This window comes from Chiloscyllium plagiosum, unplaced genomic scaffold (genome assembly GCF_037043375.1).
Source record: "Chiloscyllium plagiosum isolate Xiang-an unplaced genomic scaffold, Cpla_swu_hap1 HiC_scaffold_1, whole genome shotgun sequence".
NCBI lineage: Eukaryota > Metazoa > Chordata > Chondrichthyes > Orectolobiformes > Hemiscylliidae > Chiloscyllium > Chiloscyllium plagiosum.
The window spans coordinates 82,645,174-82,665,574 of NW_028270139.1; the positions used below are offsets into that span (position 1 = coordinate 82,645,174).

General features: G+C 38.6%; 1 protein-coding gene across 2 annotated transcripts in view; it reads right to left on the reverse strand.

Annotated features, from left to right (window-relative positions):
- The window catches only part of cnot7 (CCR4-NOT transcription complex, subunit 7), a 45,998-nt gene that overhangs the window by 18,743 nt on the left and 6,854 nt on the right, over positions 1-20,401 (reverse strand). For both annotated transcript variants that reach the window (XM_043690166.2, XM_043690184.2), the window contains exons 3-4: positions 9,056-9,249; positions 7,062-7,223 (exon numbers count right to left, since the gene is read on the reverse strand). In XM_043690166.2, coding sequence (XP_043546101.1) covers positions 7,062-7,223; positions 9,056-9,249 — 356 coding nt within the window. The remainder of the gene's footprint in view (positions 1-7,061; positions 7,224-9,055; positions 9,250-20,401) is intronic.

Consider the following 20,401-nt stretch of genomic DNA (forward strand, 5'->3'; position numbering starts at 1 on the left):
AAATTTGTGTCTGTATTGGTGGGGACTTCAAGAGGCAGAGATGGATCATTCATTGAACAAGTGTAGCAGATTGCGGCTGCAATAATTTCAAATTTCTCTTGTTACACTCTTGTTGGGCCCTGTCAACAAAACGTGAAGGAACATGTCATCTTCCCACTCATCAATGATCGTAATAAACATGCAGCAGTCTGGTCTGATCTGTTGATTGTACAAATGCTTTGCTTTTCTCTGTCTATTTTACACTGTTTCAGCTGGTTAGCATGTGTGTAACCTTGTAGTCTGGTTTCACAAAGTTAAAAGTCTCATTTTGAGATATGTCCAGTGCTGCTCCTATCATGTTTTGCCACACACTTTACTGAATGAAAGTTCATTTCCCCCAGCTTGACAGCAACAATAAAGGTGTGGACTACACCAGCTGAGGACATAGATGGTGGCTGAACACAATTTTGCTCATGAACCAGAGCTCCTGGTATGTCCAGTAATGGGCCATGAATTCTGGTCTGATCCTATCCTATTAAGCATGGTGGGAGTGTCACACAACACAGGACTATACCTCTACAAGAATAGTGTTATGGTCACTCCCAGCAATATTGCCAAAGAAAATGCATCTGTAGTATGTAGATTGGTGAAACTTAGGTCAGGTCAACTTTTCCCTATTGTTGGTGCAAGCCCAGTCAGTTAACTATGTTCGTTATCAGAATTACTATTGAATCACTCTTGTTGATTGACATTGAAGTTGTCAAATCAGCGCATATTCTGCACCATTGCAATTTTTTGTTTCTTTTCCCCAAGTGATACTCAACATGAAGCAACTTTCATCAGCTAAAGGAGGGGTAGTATGTGATAGTCAATAGGACGTGCAGTCACCCCAGTTTGATTTGATGTCACAAGGCCGAACTGGATCTGCAGTCAATGTAGAGAACTGCCAGACACCCTTTTGACTGTATACAATTGTGTCACCACCTTTGATGGACACATTGGTAGGATAGCTAAAAATTACAACAGTCGATAAGAAAGACTAAAGGTAAGTATAGAAGCAGGATTATGTCAAGTATATTCTGGACTGTTATTTAGGACTGGTCCTGCAATTTTATCAGATAGGTTTGTACAATATCCTCTGCACTATCAGTTCGGCTATATGCATTTGTTATGCCCAGAGCCTCAGTTGACACTTGACTGCCTGGTTTTATTCTTATTGATTTTCATTGTACCAGACAATTGGGAGCTTGCTTAGCCATTCTTGGAATCACATACAAGCCAGACTGGGTAAAGACAGCAGACTTTCTTCTATATAAGACAGTTGTGAACTAGATGGGATTTTAAGTCAATCAGATCATCACAGTGACCATGAAAATAGATACTAGCTTTTACTTTCAGATTTCTTTCTTTTATGGTCATGGTAATATTTGAATCTTATCTTCAGATCATTAGTCCAAACTCCTGGATTAACAGTCTAGTAGAGTAACAACTGCATAACCAAACCCCTCTGCAATATATTATAAACTGCACCATTGCCCTTAATTATGGCCATTCTCAGAAATTAAGAGTGAATGAAATTCTGTTTTTTGCAGCTGAAACCAATTAAAGTAACAAGGACATAAATGGCACGTAACTTGTACCTCTGGACTAGAATCCTGGGTTCAGGTCCTACCTGCTCTTTCTGTATGTCCTAATGTGCCTGAACAGGTTGATTAAAAATATCTGGATGTCACATGATTATAATTTACAAGAGTTATCACAGATACATACAGTTGCCCTGTCTGCAAGTAATTATTACAAGTCTATAGAATGATATCAGTGCTTCCATTCCCCTAGAAAAAAGGTGTTGCCTCGAGGTAGCCAACACTTGAGAATGGAATGTTAATTACTTAAATCGGGCAACTTCCTGTGTCCTGAACAATGTACATGGCAATTTTGAGAATTGGAATCTCAGGAAAGACTTTCAAACTGCTGGATTATGGAAGGTTAAGGGATAATTTGATTGAGCTTTGTAAGATATTAAAAGAAGTTAATGGAATAATTGAAGAAATACTTTTTCAATTCCAAGGTGAGGCTAATGACAAAGGTCTTTAAATTAAGAGACAGACTTTTCCAGTGATACATTCGGAAACATTTGTTCACAGGTAATGGAAGTGCAGAGTTCTTTGAACTCTGCACTTCCATTCCAAGAAGAGAGTCAAATAATAACTTTAAAACTGAAATTTATTGATTTTTGCTAGACAAAGACATAAAAGGATTTGAAGGAATGTGGATGTTGGGATACAGATAAGCATGACCTCACTGATTGGAAATACAAGATCACAAGGGTGAACGGCTTATCTCCATGTGTATGTCTTTGATACTTCCAAATTAACTGCTGAAATGACCATATTTTTGGTCTACATTGAAAGCATATGTGGTTCAGGCAAACCACTCACCCCAGAAACAAAAAAGGACTCTGCAGTCTAGTTCATAAACTTCAAGGTTAGTCTCCTGATGGCCTGTTATCTGTACTTCATTTGCACATGTTTGAGAAGATAGAGATTACAAAGCTGCACACGACAGAGTCACAGATGTACAGCATGAAAACAAAACCTTCGGTCCAACTTGTCCATGCTGACCAGATATCCTAACCTAATCTAGTCCCATTTGCCAACAATTGGCCCATATTCCTCTGAACATTTCCTTTTCATGTACCCATCCAGATGCCTTTTAAATGCTGTAATTGTACCTGCCTCCACCACTTCCTCTGGCAGCTCATTTCATACACACTTCATCGTCTGCATGAAAACAGTGTCCATTAAGGGCCTTTTAAATTTCTCCTCTCTCACCCTAAAGCTATGCCCTTTAGTTCTGGACTTCCCCCACCCCATCTGACTAAGTTTAACAGATATTAGACTTCTAGGTTCTGAGTGTCTATTACAAGCCATATATTCAAGGTATCTATACAATCTTCTGGTATTCAAAAAGATTGTCTCCATATTTTGCAATTCGTAAGTATTGGTCTTACCAATGTTTCTTGTGGACACAGTTCTTCGCGATGCTGCAAAACGTAATCCAAGAGTGATGCTTCCCCATAATTCTAATTTTCTCCATTATTACAATATCTTTAGATATCTGCATTTCTCCAATTTAGACCTCTTGATTTCAATCGCTCCATTATTAGTGACCGTGCCCTCAACTGCCTAAGGCCACTTATCTAGAAATCACGCCCAAAGCATCTCCTCTTAACCTCTCGCACATTGTTTAGGACACTCCTCATCTCTTAGCTCTTTAACCATGCCAATGGCCATCCAATCCATTATTTCTTTTTATTTACTTATTGGAGTATTTGTTTAAAAGCATTTGTGATCTTGGTATGTTATGCTGTATTAAAGACATTCTAGATCCAAATTACCTTCACAATGATTTTCCATAACCCTCAGCATAAAATGCTTGCCAATTAACAGATTTTGACAACACTAAACAAAACCACAAGAAATATTTGAAGTTTCTGTTGTGCAAATAAAACCAAGAGAAAACACATATACAAGTCCAAGAAATTGACACAGCTTGGCCTCTAGCTAGACAAAATTGAAAACTATCCAAATAATCCAAAACCAATTGAAGTTTAAAAGAATAAGGGAGAAAACATTAAGTTATTGTTTGCCATGGCTGGGAGTTTAGAACATGGGGACAAAGTCTCAATAAGGGGCGAGCATTTAGGATGGAGATGAGGATAAAGTTTTTACTCAAAGGGCTATCAATGCTCCATGTGTAAGTAAGGCTCAGACAGACAGACTTGTGGTACATCAGGAAAGCAAAGACCACATGGGAAAAAAAGGGAGTTCAGGCAGTAGTTCAGCTAAGTCTGTTTTGAATGACAGAGTAGGCTCCATGTTTGATGTTCTTTCTTATATTGAAAATTAGACCCAAATTGTGTTTCAACGTGCTCTCCTTTCATTTCCTAGGCATTTATTGTTAACATTTGCCAAATGCTCCACTTAGAGAACTTCAAAATTGAATATCTTGATACACATCCTAATGCTGTAAATTTGAGTCTTCCGAGAACACTAATGATATGTAAGTGTTATACCTGTAATAATACCCAAATTCAGCAATTTATTTTTCTTCATTCAATCATAGGATGAGGGCATTGCTGGCTAGGCATCATTTATTGCCCATTCTTAATTTGTCCAGTGGGCAGTTAAGAGTCAACCAAATTGCTGTGGGTCTGGAATCACATGTAGGCCAGACGAGTTTCCTTCCCGAAAGGACATGAACTAAAATTAATTGATACATAGTTTCTGACATGAGTGTATTCAAGTGAATCTTCTGTGTCGTGGTTCAAAGTAAGTTGGATGATGCACATTATTTTATAAATATAGAAGCTTGACATCAGATGTTGCAGAGTTTGACAATGCGAAGATGAAGCTGAGCTTCTTTAAGGCCATTGGATTAATTAACTGGCTCATGATATAACTACTTGATGAAGTTTGCAATTAAGATAAAACTTGATTGTGTTTCAGCCTGCATGTCATGACATAAGTTTAAATGTCTCTTAAAAACAAAAACATAAAATTACGTCAATAATCCAGTCTATAGACATGCTGACACATGTTAATGAGGTACCTTTTGTTCATGTCTTTTCCTGAAGATTTCAGGTTTTAAGTTTAAGATTATCAGAAAATATCTGGAGGTGGTTCTGTTAGGAAAAGACGAGTAGGACCTAGAAGGAGGGAGGGAACATGCAAGACTGGGAGGGAGGGAGCCAGTGAACGAGACGGAGAGGTAGGGAATAGCAGAAATCTGCTGTTGGCTTGGAGTGTTTTAAAGCTGTTCTGGTAAGCATTAACAAAAATTTACAGGGAATTATGATTCTCAAAATCTACTATCTTCAAATCACTAATTCACAGTTGTGCAATTACATAGCAATTCTAACATGGTCACCACTGGTTGTTTGACCTGGCACTGACACTTACATCACTGGTGGTTTTTTTTAATACGAAGTAATCACCTGATTAATGGGATAGGTTCATTGGGAACGTGCCAATGTGTGTTGACCTCAGATTTGAGAGAACTGTAGAACTGATCTGTAGCTGCAAGAACACTAGTTAATCCTGCAAAAGAAAACATCTGCATAAAACATTTTTTTTAAATTAAAGCCTCTGTAGGACATGATGACCAGGGTAGTGATTAGGGGGTATAAAATCAAAGACAGACTTATAGTTAACAATTTCACCTAGTCAAACAGCAACTAAATATCATCGGAAATAAACAAATGGAATAAGAGTAAGGCAATACATGAATCTAAAGGGGTAAGGGGTTTTGGAGTTTGTTTACTTGCGTTATCAATGAGGTTTAGGTTCTTAGTAGCTTTATCCTAGAATTTTAACATGGTATAATTTGACCACAGTTTGTCATGAAGATAGCTAGTGATCACAAAGCAGGAATTGGGGAAAACAGTTTAAAAAGTGCTAACTCTTGAAATCCATATTCTTGGAAGCATTTAAAGAGTTTGTGACTAAAGTAACTAATAAGCTAAGTGTAAAGTGTTTAGGTCTCGAACCATCAGATATGGTTGTAAGCACTGAATGCTCAATTGATGTTCAAGGAATAAATATTCCAAGACACTAATCTAATCTAATAAAAGTATTGATCATGAAGGAGGAGTAGAACACTTAATCATACATTCTCTAACATATGAACCTGCTATAAAAAAGGATGTGGAATAAAATACCAGTAGAGGTAAGCAAGTGTGAACAAGGAGACATATTACCAGGAAATGCACTAATTATTTGAGGAAGTTAACTAGTCATTTAATGTTGAATGCCTCCAACTGTGAATCTGAAATTTGAACGGATTTCAGTACATATAATAAACTGTTGGGCATCAATCTTAAACCCTGGCCACAGAATATATTGCGTATTACATTGGTCAACGTTCCTTATAAAAAGGCATTTGATTTACCGACATCATTGACCCACATATTAGAAACGATATAACATTTCCTGTCCACAAACCTCACTCTCTACCTATAATTTTTGAGACTATTTCAGAATCATACAAATCAAAAGGAGAGCATTTGGTTATCCATGTTATCTTTTGGAAAGTAAAGCCACCATCTTGAAATCACTACTCATTTAGCCATGTGCTTTCTCCATAACACTGTTTCTATCACTTCAAGTTATGCATTCTATATTATAACAATTTGTTTGGTTAAATTGCTCATCACAACACTAATTCTTTTGGTAACTATTTTAAATTTGTGCACTACGATAACAAACTTTTCAATTAGTGGGAACTACAAGTGCAGTGCTGGAGTTGAGAAGGCTGCAGACGTTAGGGCTGATGGGAGCAGGGACAAAGGCAGGCGTCGGGAATGGAAACAGGGAGGGGAGGGCAACATGGGGAGCCAATCTCTTGTGTGTCCAATGGTGAGCAAAATGACTTGGAATGAAATACAACCATTTTTATAAAATAATTATTTAAAAATCTGAAGAATTTTTCTGAACACACTTTTCAAACAGCAACATCTTCAATATATCTGCAGGTGCAATTTATGCAGAAAGGACAGCAATCTCAGCATCTCCATATAATTCAGTTCTCAACATAACTTAAAGCCTTTGTCCCTGATAATTCCTTTATGTACACCCCTCCAAGGAGTTGCTAATCTTCCTAATTGTGCTGTCCAAAATTGCTCACAAATTCCAGCTGAAGCTTTGTAATATCTAACATAATTTACTTACTTTTGTATTCTATGTTGGTATTAATAAAACCCAGTATCTTTATTTTTATAAATAGCTTCACCAACTTGTCTTGCCATCTTCAAAAATTGGCAAGTGTGGACTCCTGGGTCTCCCACACCAAATTTTGTAAATTATGAATTCTGACTATGTGATGTCATAAACACAAAGTAGCTGATAACAGATAAATTATGCAGTGCATTTATTAGAAAAAAAGCAGATGAAAAGAAGCCTGAGATGAGAAAAGCTTATTTGGTTCTAAGAAGTTTCTTTCTCAAGCTGAAGTCATATTTTTAACATTCCTAATGCTTCAGAGTAGAAATCTTTATTACTGAATAATATGTACATGTTGCTTACCTATGGAATGAAAGCCACTTGACTCCTTCGCATAATACTACACCGGATGTCATAAGAACTTCTGCAAAGTACATTGTATCAATCCCTTCCTCCTCATGTTTTTTAAACTGGATGCCAGAAGTTGTAAGGAGTTCTATTGAGTCTTGAGCATACATGTCTTCTCTAAAATCAATAGAAAAAGTTTGTAAAGAAAAATAAAATGTAATTTACTTGTGACAACAGAACATATAAAATAGTAAATCTGTTTGTTATTTATGATATACAGTCATAGAACACAGGAACAGACTCATCAGTCCAATTCGTTTGTGCCAACCAGACATCCCAATTTGCCTGTACCATTTGCCAATATTTGGCCCATATCCCTCTGAACCCTTACTATTAATACACCATCCGGATGCCTTTTAAACGTAGTAATTGTACCCACCTCCACCACTTCCTCTGGCAGTTTGTTCAATTACTCACACACACCACCTTCTGCACGAAAATGCTATCCCTCAGATTGTTATAAAGTCTTTCCCCTCACACCTTAAACCTATGCTCTCTAGTGTTAGACTCCCTCACCCAATGAAAAAGACTTTGGCTATTCACCTAATCCATACCCCTCATGATTTTATAAACCTCTATGAATAGGCTGGGCCTTTTTTCCCTGGTACATCAGACACTGAGAGGTAACCTTATACAGTTTAAGTTTAATCCATAATTTAGAAAGGTGACCAGAATTGCACATAGTATTCTGAAAATAGCCTCACCAATTTCCTGTGCACCCACATTATGTCCCAAATCCTACAGTCCATGTTCTGACCAATGAAGGCAACCATGCCAAATGACTTTTCCAATATAATGTCGAACTGCAACTCCACTTTCAAGGAACCTGCATCCCAAGGTCTCTTGGCTCGGCAACACTCCCCAGGGCTCTACCTGTAAGTGGGCAAGTCCTGCCCTGGTTCGCCTTACCAAAATGCACACCTCACATTTATCTAAATCAATCTCAATCTGCCACTCCTTGGCTCACCTGTTATACTCTGAAATAATCTTCTAATGCATGAAGGTCAAAGTCTGGCTGTGAAATACACTTTCACAGTCAAATTGAAACATTCTCAAGATTTTTAAATTAAGATGTAAAATTTGATTTTGCTCACTGTCACAATTTTTATCTCTTCATTCACATTCCATCAGTTGATGGGAATTCATGAAGCTAACACATTTTTAAAAAAATTGTTTCCTTATTTGAATTCTCTCTGACCGAAGTGGTTTAAAGCATATTGATTAATCAATCATAGTGAAAGAGAGAAAATATTCTGATGCACTGAGCCTTCCATACTGTCTTCCCTGATAATGTACAATCAACATTCAGAAACAAGTTTCAGCAGAGCTTTCAACAGGAAGTATCTGGTAGGTCTACAGATTTTAAATCAAATTATTTAAAAACTTCACACATTTAATTAAACATCAGTTGATCTTTGTTCAATGGAAATTATGCATTTGTACCTCATACACTCAGAGCAATTCATTCAAATTAAAATGTTTTGTTTGAGTGATTGTGTGATAGTGCAAGTGCATGCTTGCAAGTTCCTTCAATGTTGTTAACCAGTCCAGTTCGACCATGTGATATAGAATGATTCGCACCTTGTAACCACCCTAAAGGTCTTGCCTCAAAAACTGAGTCCTGTAATCACATCCACTGCCTATTCTCGACTAGCGGGTCAGTTGTGTCAACTTTCAAGCAAAACCTCAGCCCTGATGAGAGTTCTTTTGCTGACTATCCCTTCTCTCTTTCGGACGATCAAGGAAATGGAAATAAATCTGAACATACTAATTTATATTCCTTCACAGAATATGCTTGAACTAGAAAATCTTAAAAAGAACATTCTGTCATAGTCCAGGATGTGTACTACTTATCAAAGAGTAATAATAAACCATCTACATATTGTCTTCAACAGTTAGACGGCCCAAACTAAACAGCAAATAAATAATAGATACTCAGGCACACTTACGTAAGATTAAATTTGAAGTTGAATTGCCATGTGGAGGTGCCTGGAGGGTACTCGCCCTGTTCATTTACAAATGTCAGCCCCAGCTGTATAATCTTCAGCAAATCTACATTACAGCGCAATAGTTGGTACTGATAGTCTGCATTACTTCGGAATTCACCAATTGGTCGCGCTACAACACCTGGAAACTCCGTGTCCTGGTAAAGTTTTGAAAAATCAGAAAATAATTACAGTCAGAACTCTGAAAATAATCAATTTCATCCTTCCATAAGCAAAGCACCATACTTCGAAAGAGCTGACCAGAACTTACCAGGAGTTAAAAAGATCACTGCACGTTACTGGTTTAGCAAGGGAATGACAGCACAAGTTATATTCTCAGATGGAAATTTAAGAAAAACAGCCAGTGCTATAGAAACGTAGAGTCATGACATTACCTTTCTGTAGATACTAACATACCTGAACCTTTTTTAAAAAATTGAGGGTTATCTGGTTTTACCAAATAATCATCAGTATCCTTAAATAAATTAAGGAATTTATAACGATGCAAGAGACACGAGACAAAAGTTTGAAATATTTTATGAAATAGGAAATGTGTAACAAGTCTGACATTGCCAGCAAAGTTCAAAGAAAAAAAACTTTAAAAAAATTTAATTAAACTAGTCACTAAGTTCTTGGTTGGTCCTAGCCTTGGCAGCTAGCATGCATGGCTTTGAATCAGACTACATTAATACTGCAGTCCTGCTTTGAAATTCACAACTATTGATTGCACACAATGATTTATTCTAAAATATCCAATCAACTCTTCCACACCTTTGATATACATAGAAAACCTAAAATAAAAGTTTCACAATTTTAAAATTACACTAAAAGCCTGCGTTAACATTGCTAAGTTAAACCGATGACGTCGTCAAAGGGACTCTCTCCGAGTTAGGTTTAAACATATTGCTACATACATAACATGTTACAAAAGCCTGGGAGTTCCTGACTTAGATCCTTGTTGCCGCAGTGAAGAGCTCGGCTGTGCTTCTGTGCCAATACTCATTAAGTGGAGGAAGATAAAACCTTGATGAAACAAAACCTGTAGACTGGTTAGTAATAGTTCACTGTTAATCTTGAAGATGTACTTCTAGTAATAAGCTTTTTTTGTCAGCTCCCAAAAACTCAAATAATCTGTTCCAACATTGTGTGTGTTAAAAAGGAAGAAAGTCATTACATAAAGTTGTATAATTTTACTGTTTTTAGTCACACTGAACTACTGGATGACTGGAATCTTCTTGACCCACATTACTCTTGTCAATCCATTCCTGCAATTTCTGTTGGATGACAGTCCAAGAAATGTTTTCTAAATATAGTTTTTAATAACATGAAGTTATTCTATGTTTATAATGTTTCATGCCCTTTAAGAGAAATACGCTCCTTGTCTTTCAATGTCTCAGGTTTGAAAAATGCTTCTGAAGGAGTTTTGTTCATGGGTTATGGATGTTGCTGGCAAGTCAAGAATTTACTGCCCAACAAGCACTTAAGAATTAACCAGATGGGCTTTTATGACAATCAACAATGGTTACTAGATCAGCTTTTTATCCACAATTGTTAGTTAATTCAAATTTCATCAGTTGCTCTGGGAGGAATCAAACCCATGTCCCTTGATCTGGGATTTCAATGTACTAGTCCAGTAACATTAACACTTCACCATCACATTTGACTACAATACATCTTGCACTTGTAGACAGTACACGGTGTTGTTCAAAAGGTACAGAATGAATGTTAAGGTGGATGCAATGTTGATCAAGCCCACTGCTTTGTCTGGATGGTACGGAGCTTCGAGGTGTTGCTGGAGCTGTACTTGTCCAAGCAAGTAGAGTATTCCAATACACTCAAGGTCTGGTGCCTTGTCAGCTTTAGGGGTAAGGTGGGGAGTTTCTTGCTACAGAATTCCCAACTTCTAACCTGTCCTTGCAACTGCAATGTGTACATGTGGCTAATCCAACTAACGCCACACTCACAGGAATCCGATTCACTAGAGAGGAAGGAAAGGACAACCAACTCCCATTCCTAGACGTGATGGTACAGAGAATACCGAACGGAGAATTTACCACAAAGGTATACACGAAAGCCACACACACAGACCAAGTCCTAAACTATGAAAGCAACCACCCCAATACACACAAAAGTTGTTGCATCAAGACACTGTTCAAAAGAGCCACAACACACTGCAGTACACCAGAACTGCAAAATAAAAAGAGGAAGAACACCTACAATGTGTTCGCCATAAACGGATACCCCCGCAATTTCATCAACAGATGCCTAAGGGAAAGACAACGGAACGAGGACATGCCAAAGGACTAGCCACACTACCATACATCAAAAACATTTCTGAACTGACAGCCAGGTTACTGCGACCACTAGGACTCAGAACAGCACACAAACCAACAGCCACTCTCAGACAACAACTCACCAGGACGAAGGACCCGATACCCAGCATGAGCAAAACCAATGTAGTGTACAAAATCCCATGCAAGGTCTGCACAAAACACTACATAGGACAAACAGGAAGACAGCTAACGATCCGCATCCATGAACACCAACTAGCCATGAAACGACATGACCAGCTATCCTTAGTAGCCACACAGTCAGATGACAAGCAACATGAGTTCGACTGGGACAACACTACTATTATAGGACAAGCCAAACAGAGAACAGCCAGGGAATTCCTAGAGGCATGGCACTCATCCACAGATTCTATCAATAAGCACATCGACCTGGACCCAATATACCGGCCACTGCAGTGGACAGCTGGAACTGACAACCGGAAGCAGCAAATACAAATCACTATAAATGCCAGAGGAAACATCACAGAAGCGCTTCACAGGAGGCTCCCAAGCACTGAGGATGTCACCTAGACAGGGGACGAAACGTCTGCAACACAAATTCCCAGCTCAGCGAACAGAACCACAACAATCCAACTAAATTTCTGGACAACTGCATCCCCAAGGAAGCGAAGACTGGCAGATTCAACCATGATAATGTCATGGGGAGATAGGCAATAAATGGCACTTATGGTTCAGCATTGAAACAGCTGTCTACATTTAGGTTTACGATAGGTCCTTGAGGAAGTCCTGCAATGATGTCTTGGCACAGAGATGATTAACCAAAAGCAATTTCGCTCATCTTTTTCTGCATTATGTGTGACTTAAACCAGTGATCAGAATCAATAACGTGTGGCGCTGGAAAAACAGTTCTGCCCAAAACATTGATTCCTCTGCTCTTACAATGCTGCCTGACCTGCTGTGCTTTTCTCAGCTCTATACATTATTGACACTGAGTCTACAGCATCTGCAGTCCTCACGCTCTCCTACTTGAACCAGTGCCATTAATGACATCACTGCTGATACTAATAATCCTCAACTCCATTTTCATGCTTTTTCATAATAACACTATTCCCTTAGATTAGAGGTCAGTTTATCTCAGCCTTGATTTTACTTAATGACCAAGCCTCAACAGGCCTCTCTAGTAGAGAATTCAACAAATTCATCACCCTCAAAAAAATTCCTCCTCATCTCAGTCTTAAAACAGGTGACTTCTTATTTTGAGATTTATGTCCTCTGGTCCTACATTATCCTACAAGAAACTATTCTTCAAAACTACCCTGTCAAGTTCCCTAAGAATCTTATATATTTCAATAAGGTTTACTCTCATTCTTTTCAACTCCAATTAGTACCAGGCCAACCAACTCAATCTCTCCTCACAAGATAAGCCCTCCATTCCCACAAACATTCAATCAATCTAGTGAAACTTCTGTGGTCTGCATCCAATATCAATGCACCTTTCTTTAGAATAGACAAAACATTGTTCACAATATTCCAGCAGAAGTCTTACTAGTGCTTTGCAGTGTTTAATATGCGATTTTTTATGAGATTTCATCATTTGTACCATCTCCCTATTTTATACTCCTTCCCTTTTTCCTTCCAAATTACTAATATTGGATGTTAGCCTGTGCGATTTGTGCACGAAGACCCAAAATGTCTTTATGCTGCAACTTTTTGCAGTCATTCCCCATTTAAATAGTATTTAGTTCTTTTATTCTTCCTGCCAAAGTGCATTATCTCATATTGTCCCTCATTATATTCCACCTGCCAAGTTGTCAACCCACTTGTCTACATCCCTTTGCAGACTCCGTGCCATTCTCACTACTTGGTTTTCCACTTTGAAAAAGAAATCATTGGCAAACTTGGTAATAGTGCTTTCACTTCTGTGAAAGTCATTCATATACATTGCAAATAAGTGCGGCCCCAGGCTCGATCCCTGTGGCACTCTACCAGTTAGAGATTGCCACCCTGTAAATGCCAACTTTATCCAAACTCTATTTTCTATTAGTTAGCCAATTTTTTATCCTTGCCACTACACTACATCCCCCAAAACCATGGGCTCTTATCTTAGGTAGTCTTATAGTGATACTTATTAGCATCAATGAAGAGTTCTTATCCTGATTGGAGTTTAGATTACTCTCCAACACAAGCACCTACAAAATAGAAACAAAACTTTTTTGTTTGCATTTTAAAAGCAGCTTATTTTGAGCTGAACATGTCACTTTATATATGGAAAAATAATACAACTTTCAAATGAAACACAATGTACTAGCCAAAGTTACATGGAACCCCACGCAATTATGTTGATCACATGTAACACTTTCTTCAACATTTCTCATTATCAACAAAATATTCCTTTACAATGGCCATTGACAAAGCTAAATACCATCAATACTTGAAAAAATATTTCTCACATATTAGGTGAGAGTATGGCCAATATGCAGCACAAAACATTGAGCCTTATGTGCAGCAAATGATAGTGACATTTTCATTTCCATGGAAATCAATTTTTGCAGTACTTGAGGAAAACATTTCAAAGTATGAAAAGAAAATCAATTACTGCAAGATTAAGATATGGCAATAGAAAATAAGATGAGCTTTAGGGGTTTACTAAAAGGGTCATGTAGTTGCTTCAATCCAATTAGTGAGCACCCACTGGAAAATATCAGCTTACAACTGCTCAACAACTAACGTGCAATAATTATTTTCACAGGATGAAAAGATTCTTTATATAACTGGCTCATAGGTAAAAGACAGAGGGTGGTGGTGGAGGGTTGTTTTTCAGACTGGAGGCCTGTGACCAGTGGAGTGCCACAAGGATCAGTGCTGGGTCCTCTACTTTTTGTCATCTACATAAATGATTTGGATGCGAGCATAAGAGGTACAGTTAGTAAATTTGCAGATGACACCAAAATTGGAGGGGTAGTGGACAGTGAAGAGGGTTACCTCAGATTACAACAGGATCTTGACCAGATGGGCCAATAGGCTGAGAAGTGGCAGTTTCATTCAGATAAATGTGAGGTGCTGCATTTTGGGAAAGCAAATCTTAGCAGGACTTATACACTTAATGGTAAGGTCCTAGGGAGTGTTGCTGAACAAAGAGACCTTGGAGTGCAGGTTCATAGCTCCTTGAAAGTGGAGTCACAGGTAGATAGGATAGTGAAGGCGGCGTTTGGTATGCTTTCTTTTATTAGGCAGATTATTGAGTACAGGAGTTGGGAAGTCATGTTACAGCTGTACAGGACATTGGTTAGGCCACTGTTGGAATATTGCGTGCAATTCTGGTCTCCTTCCTATCAGAAGGATGTTGTGAAACTAGAAACGAGAAAAGATTTACAAGGATGTTGCCAGGGTTGGAGGATTTGAACTATAGGGAATGGCTGAACAGGCTGGGGCAGATTTCTCTGGAGCTTCGGAGGCTGAGGGGTGACCTTATAGAGGTTTACAAAATTATGAGGGGCATGGACAGGGTAAATAGGCAAAGTCTTTTCCCTGGGGCTGGGGAGTCCAGAACTAGAGGGCATAGGTATAGGGTGAGAGGGGAACGATATCAAAGAGACCTAAGGGGCAACTTTTTCACGCAGAGTGTGGTAGGTGTATGGAATGAGCCGCCAGAGAAGTGGTGGAGGCTGGTACAACTGCAACATTTAAGAAGCATTTGGATGGGTATATGAATAGGAAGGGTTTGGAGGGATATGGGCCAGGTGCTGGCAGGTGGGACGAGATTGGGTTGGGATATCTGGTCGGCATGGACGGGTTGAACCGAAGGGTCTGTTTCCATGCTGTACATCTCTATGACTCTATGACTGATTTTCATGTTTCAACGTTTCCTGGACTAAATATTACAACCCACGGCAGTTATAGTTCAGATCTACTCTATGTTTTCAGCATTTTTTTTAATCTCAGATTTCCAGAAATGGGTTTTTAATTTCACTATACCAGAACATCAACAAACTTTCAAATAAAAATGAGTGATAAAGGCTATAATTGCTTTAGTGCCCTTTAGGAACCTAAAGGGTCTTCAACATATATAATAGAGACGGTTATGCCGTTCAACATTTCCATACTCCCCAACAATCCAGTCAGTTTTGTAAATAAACTGTTTTGCTTCAGGCTCTGCTGATCTCCCATCCTCCCCTTGCTAAGCTAGCAAAGCCACAGCCGTCATCTTCTAAAGTAACCATTATTCACTTTCATTTTTCTACCACATCCTATTCGTGGTAGCTTATCTCATCAGCATTCCATCACTACTAAATTAGAGGGCATAGGTTTAGGGTGCGATGGAAAAGATATAAAAGAGACCTAAGGGGCAACTTTTTCACGCAGCAGGTGGTACGTGTATGGAATGAGCTGCCAGAGGAAGTGGTGAAGACTAGCGCAATTGCAACATTTAACAGGCATTTGGATGGTATATGAATAGGAAGGGCTTGGAGGGATATGAGCCAGGGACATGGCAGGTGGAAATTAATTGGGAAGGGATATCTGGTCGGCCTGGACGAGTTGGATCGAAGGGTCTCTTTCCATGCTGTACATCTCTATGACTTTACTACTGCTTTCTTTCATGATCCCAATATTAAAATGCCATTTGTAAAATGCACCCTTTACTCAGACTCACTCTCTCCCCAGCAAAACCAATATCATTGGAAAAGTTGGTCAGAAATCCACCAAATACTTACATATCTTTTTGGCCTTGAAAGCTAATATTTCATTACCAACATTTTACTTTTCCAAGGTTCTGAAGCATATACTGGCTTGTTTAAATCTGTTACTCAGGTTTCTACTCCTCTCAAACCAAAGAAATAACACTAAGCAAAATCACAAACAACATTCTCCATGACTGTAATCATTGTGCATTACCCCATACTGATTCTGCAGCTAATTAAAAGATGATAGGAAGGAAGATGAGAGGCAATATGAACTAAACCTTAAATGGAGTGGAAAAAAACTGAGGAACTGAGGTGTATGTACAATTTCTTGAAGGCAGATGGACAAATTGAGGTGACTGGTTTAAACCTAATAGGTTCTTTGATATGGTGAGAGCAAAAATGTTATGCTAAAATTTAATAAAACACTGGTTAGGCCTATTGTGTTCAAGTCTGGCCCTACACTTGAGAAAGGATGGAAAGCTTTTAGCTAGCTTGCAAAAAAGAATTACCGGCACAGTTCCAAGGGTGAGAGATTTTGGTCTTGTGGATATATTAGAGAAGCTAGCATCGTTCTTCTTTAAGAAAAGGACAAGTTGAGAGGAGATTTAATTGAGGCATTCAACACCAAAGAGGAGTCTAGACAGAGTAGATAAGAAGAAACAGTTCCCATTAATAGAACTTGAAAACCAGAAGGCACCAATTGACAAAAGGAGCAATGGCAATATGAAAAGAAATGATTTTTGCAGTGTCTAGTGAGGACCTGGGATACACTGTCTGACAGCGCAGTAGAGATAGATTCAATTGTGGCTTTCAAGCAGGGCTCATGGTGTTAGAGGCAAGGTCGAGCATGGATAGAAGATCGACTGTCTGGCCAAAGGCAGAGAGTGGGGAATAAAAGGGTACTTCTCAGATGGAAGTCAGTGATGAGTGGTGATCCACAAGGGTCAGTGTTGGGACCACAACTTTTCACTTGAACCACAAATGTTCTGCATGAAGGAACTGAGGGCATTCTGGCTGAGTTTGCAGATGATACAAAGATAGGTGGAGAGCCAGCTAGTATTGAGGCAGCAGGGAAGCTAATGAAAGGTTTTGATAGATTAGGAGAGTGGGCAGAGAAGTGGCAGATGAAATACAACATGAGAAAGTGTGAGGTCATGCACTTTGTTAAGAATAATAGAAGCATGGACTATTTTCTTAATGAGGAGAAAATTCAGAAATCTGGAGTACAAAGGGACTGGAGAGCCCGAATTCAGGATTCTCTTAAGGTAAACTTGCAGGTTGAATCGGTAATCAGAAACGCAAATACAATGATGTCATTCATTTCAAGAAATCTAGAATATAAAAGCAAGGATGTACTTCTGAGGCTTTAAGGGTCTGATCAGACCACATTTAGAGTAAATTTTGGCCCTCATACCTCAGGAAGGATGTACTGGCCCTGGACAGAGTGGACATTAGGAAGATTTTCCATTGGCAGGAGAGACGAAGACTGCCTTAGAGTAAAGGGAAGACTCTTTAGAACAGAAATAAGGAGAGCCTTCCTCAGCCAAAAAGTGGTCAATCTGTGGAATCCATTGCCACAGAGGACTGTGGAGGCCAGGCCAATGAGTATATTTGAGACAAAGATAAATAAGTTCTTGATTGCCAAGGGGATCAAAGGTTACAGGGAGAAAGTGAGAAAATGGGGTTGAAAAACCTATCCGCTATGATTGAGTGGCAGAGCAGATCCAATGGATTGAATGGCCTAATTTCTGCTCCTATGGTCTAATGGAATTGAATAATTATGTGGAGAGAAAAATAACGCAGGACTACAGGGAAAGGGCAAGGAAGTTGAACCAGCTGAACTGCTCTTGCATTAGCCTCTTCGGTGGTTCTACAAAAGCATGATAGAAACAAGATTCAAAAGTAACATTCAGAAAAGAATTGGATAACCAATTAAAGGGACATGGGGAAAGAGCAGAGTACGACCAATTGGATAGGTCTGCATAATACCCAGCTGAAACAATGTAATGAATAGGTTCTTTCTGTTCATATTACTCTATGATTCCACACTCTATCAGGTCATCTGCTCCAATGCCTCTGTGTCCAACTCAGTGATCTGCTTTATTTGGCTCCGCTCTTACCAATGCAGAATCTATAGCAACAGATTTCTTTAAGCTCCTGAACCTTTGCACTTGTGGTTTTCTCAAAGTCGTATTGACATCCATTGCCTTTGCCACATCTACATGCTGTCCCTTGACATAGATCAGTGTGCACACAAACTGATAACAGATCAATCTAATCAGTTCTCTCAACTATGCCACTGCTTCCCTATTGTCTCCTTATCCAACATCCAGTCTTAACTGAGCCATCAATTCCTTCCAGCTAAATATATTTTAGCGATGAGATATACAGATCCTTTATTTGTATTTGAAATGCCTCTCTCTCTGCACCTTCTGTGTCTGTAACACTATATACTGCACTCTATTTAAAGCATGCATAATAACACTTTTCACTACATCTTGGTGATTGTGACAAAAAAAAATCAATGTAGTATATAAATAAAAATATTAAAAAACAAATCCTACAGCATTCAAGATTTAGTCAAGGTAAGGTGGGGGGGTTATATAAATTATAATTCTTTATTCTTCTGTTAAAGTGGTATGCATGATGTTTTAAAACTAGAGTGTGCAAATCATAAACAAACATTGCAGTTAGAAAATTAATGGGTTTATTTTCATTATACATATGTTCACGCATTGGAGTCATATTTTCTCAATTCCAAACGGTGCCTTTCTTTCTTTGTTATCCTTGGAAGAAGGATTACTCAAAAATTTGTAAAAAACAGTGCACAACATTTAACTTCAAAAGGACAGGAAGTAAATAAAGTATTATAATAAATATATTTCATGTTTACCTTCAGTACACATTTTATGGGAATACATAGGATTAGTTTACACCAGACTTTAATACTTTAGCAGCTAATATCAGGCAGTTTTATTTGCATTAGCTAAACTCTAGTGGTGACGGACCAAAACATGGTCTTCAGAAACAACATTTCACAACGTCAGATTATCCCAATGTGGTTGACAACCAAAGTATTTCTGATGTGTAGTCATTCTTGTAATGTAGGAAACACAGCAGTTAGTTTTGCAAATCTGCAGCATAATAATGATCAGATCATCTATTTCTAAGATATTGATTGAGAGAGGACACAGGGATAATGCCAGCCTTCTTCAAGTTGCAGACATGGGATCATTTATCTCTACTTGAGTGTACAGATAAGGCTTTGGTTTAATATCTAATCCAAAAGATTAGATCTCCAATACTGCAGTATTCCCTCAGTTCTGCACCAGAGTGTCAGCCTGGATTTTTTTCAAAATAAAGTCACTACATAGGACACAGAGACAAAGTCATACAGCACAGAAACCCACCCTTTGGTCCAACGAATCACATTCTGACTGTGAAGCAAGACACTGATCAAGTGAACCAGATGACAACCTACATTTGATTAGTCATGATTTGGAGATGCCAGCATTGGACTGGAGTGTACAAAGTTAAAAATCACAGAACACCAGGTTTTGGTCCAACAGGTTTCATTGGAAGCACACTAGCTTTCGGAGCGTCTGAAGGAGCGACACTCCGAAAGCTAGTGTGCTTCCAATCAAACCTGTTGGACTATAACCTGGTGTTGTGAGATTTTTAACTTTTTTACATTAGGGCTGTCAAGTGATGAATAAATTGTAATTAATTTCAATTTATAACAAAAAGTCTCCATTTATTTTAGCTTTAGTCACTGCATTACTCAACTGCAGGCCATGAATGGCAATCCTGCTGGATTGCTTGGAGCCCGAGCTAATACAGGCAGCAAATCACAGGCACGGTGAAGAGCACTGACTCACATGCTATTCTAGCAACAATGCAAATATGCAAAAGGTATATAGCGGATGCACATCTCAGGACATAATGTTTACATGTGCACCAAAACAAAATGTTGCACTGAAGACTTCATGCATAACTTGCATTCTGCACAACATGGATTGGTCAAATGGTTGAGTGAGCTTTCAGCACATTTTCCACTTACACTGAAGATCACAGAAGACTTACACATTCATAGTAATGCAATATCCATGTGCTCTTTTGATATTGCTTGTCTGTTCACTAACAACCACTCAGGAAAACCACTAACATTTGCACTAGGTCACTATAACATGGAAATCCAAATGTACTTGGTGTCCATAAGACCAGGATGTAGGAGCAGAAGTGGGACATTCAACCCATCAAATTGGCTCTACCATTCAACGAGGTCATGGCTGATCTCAATATTCTTTTTAATTTTCTTGTCTTGTTCCCATTACCCT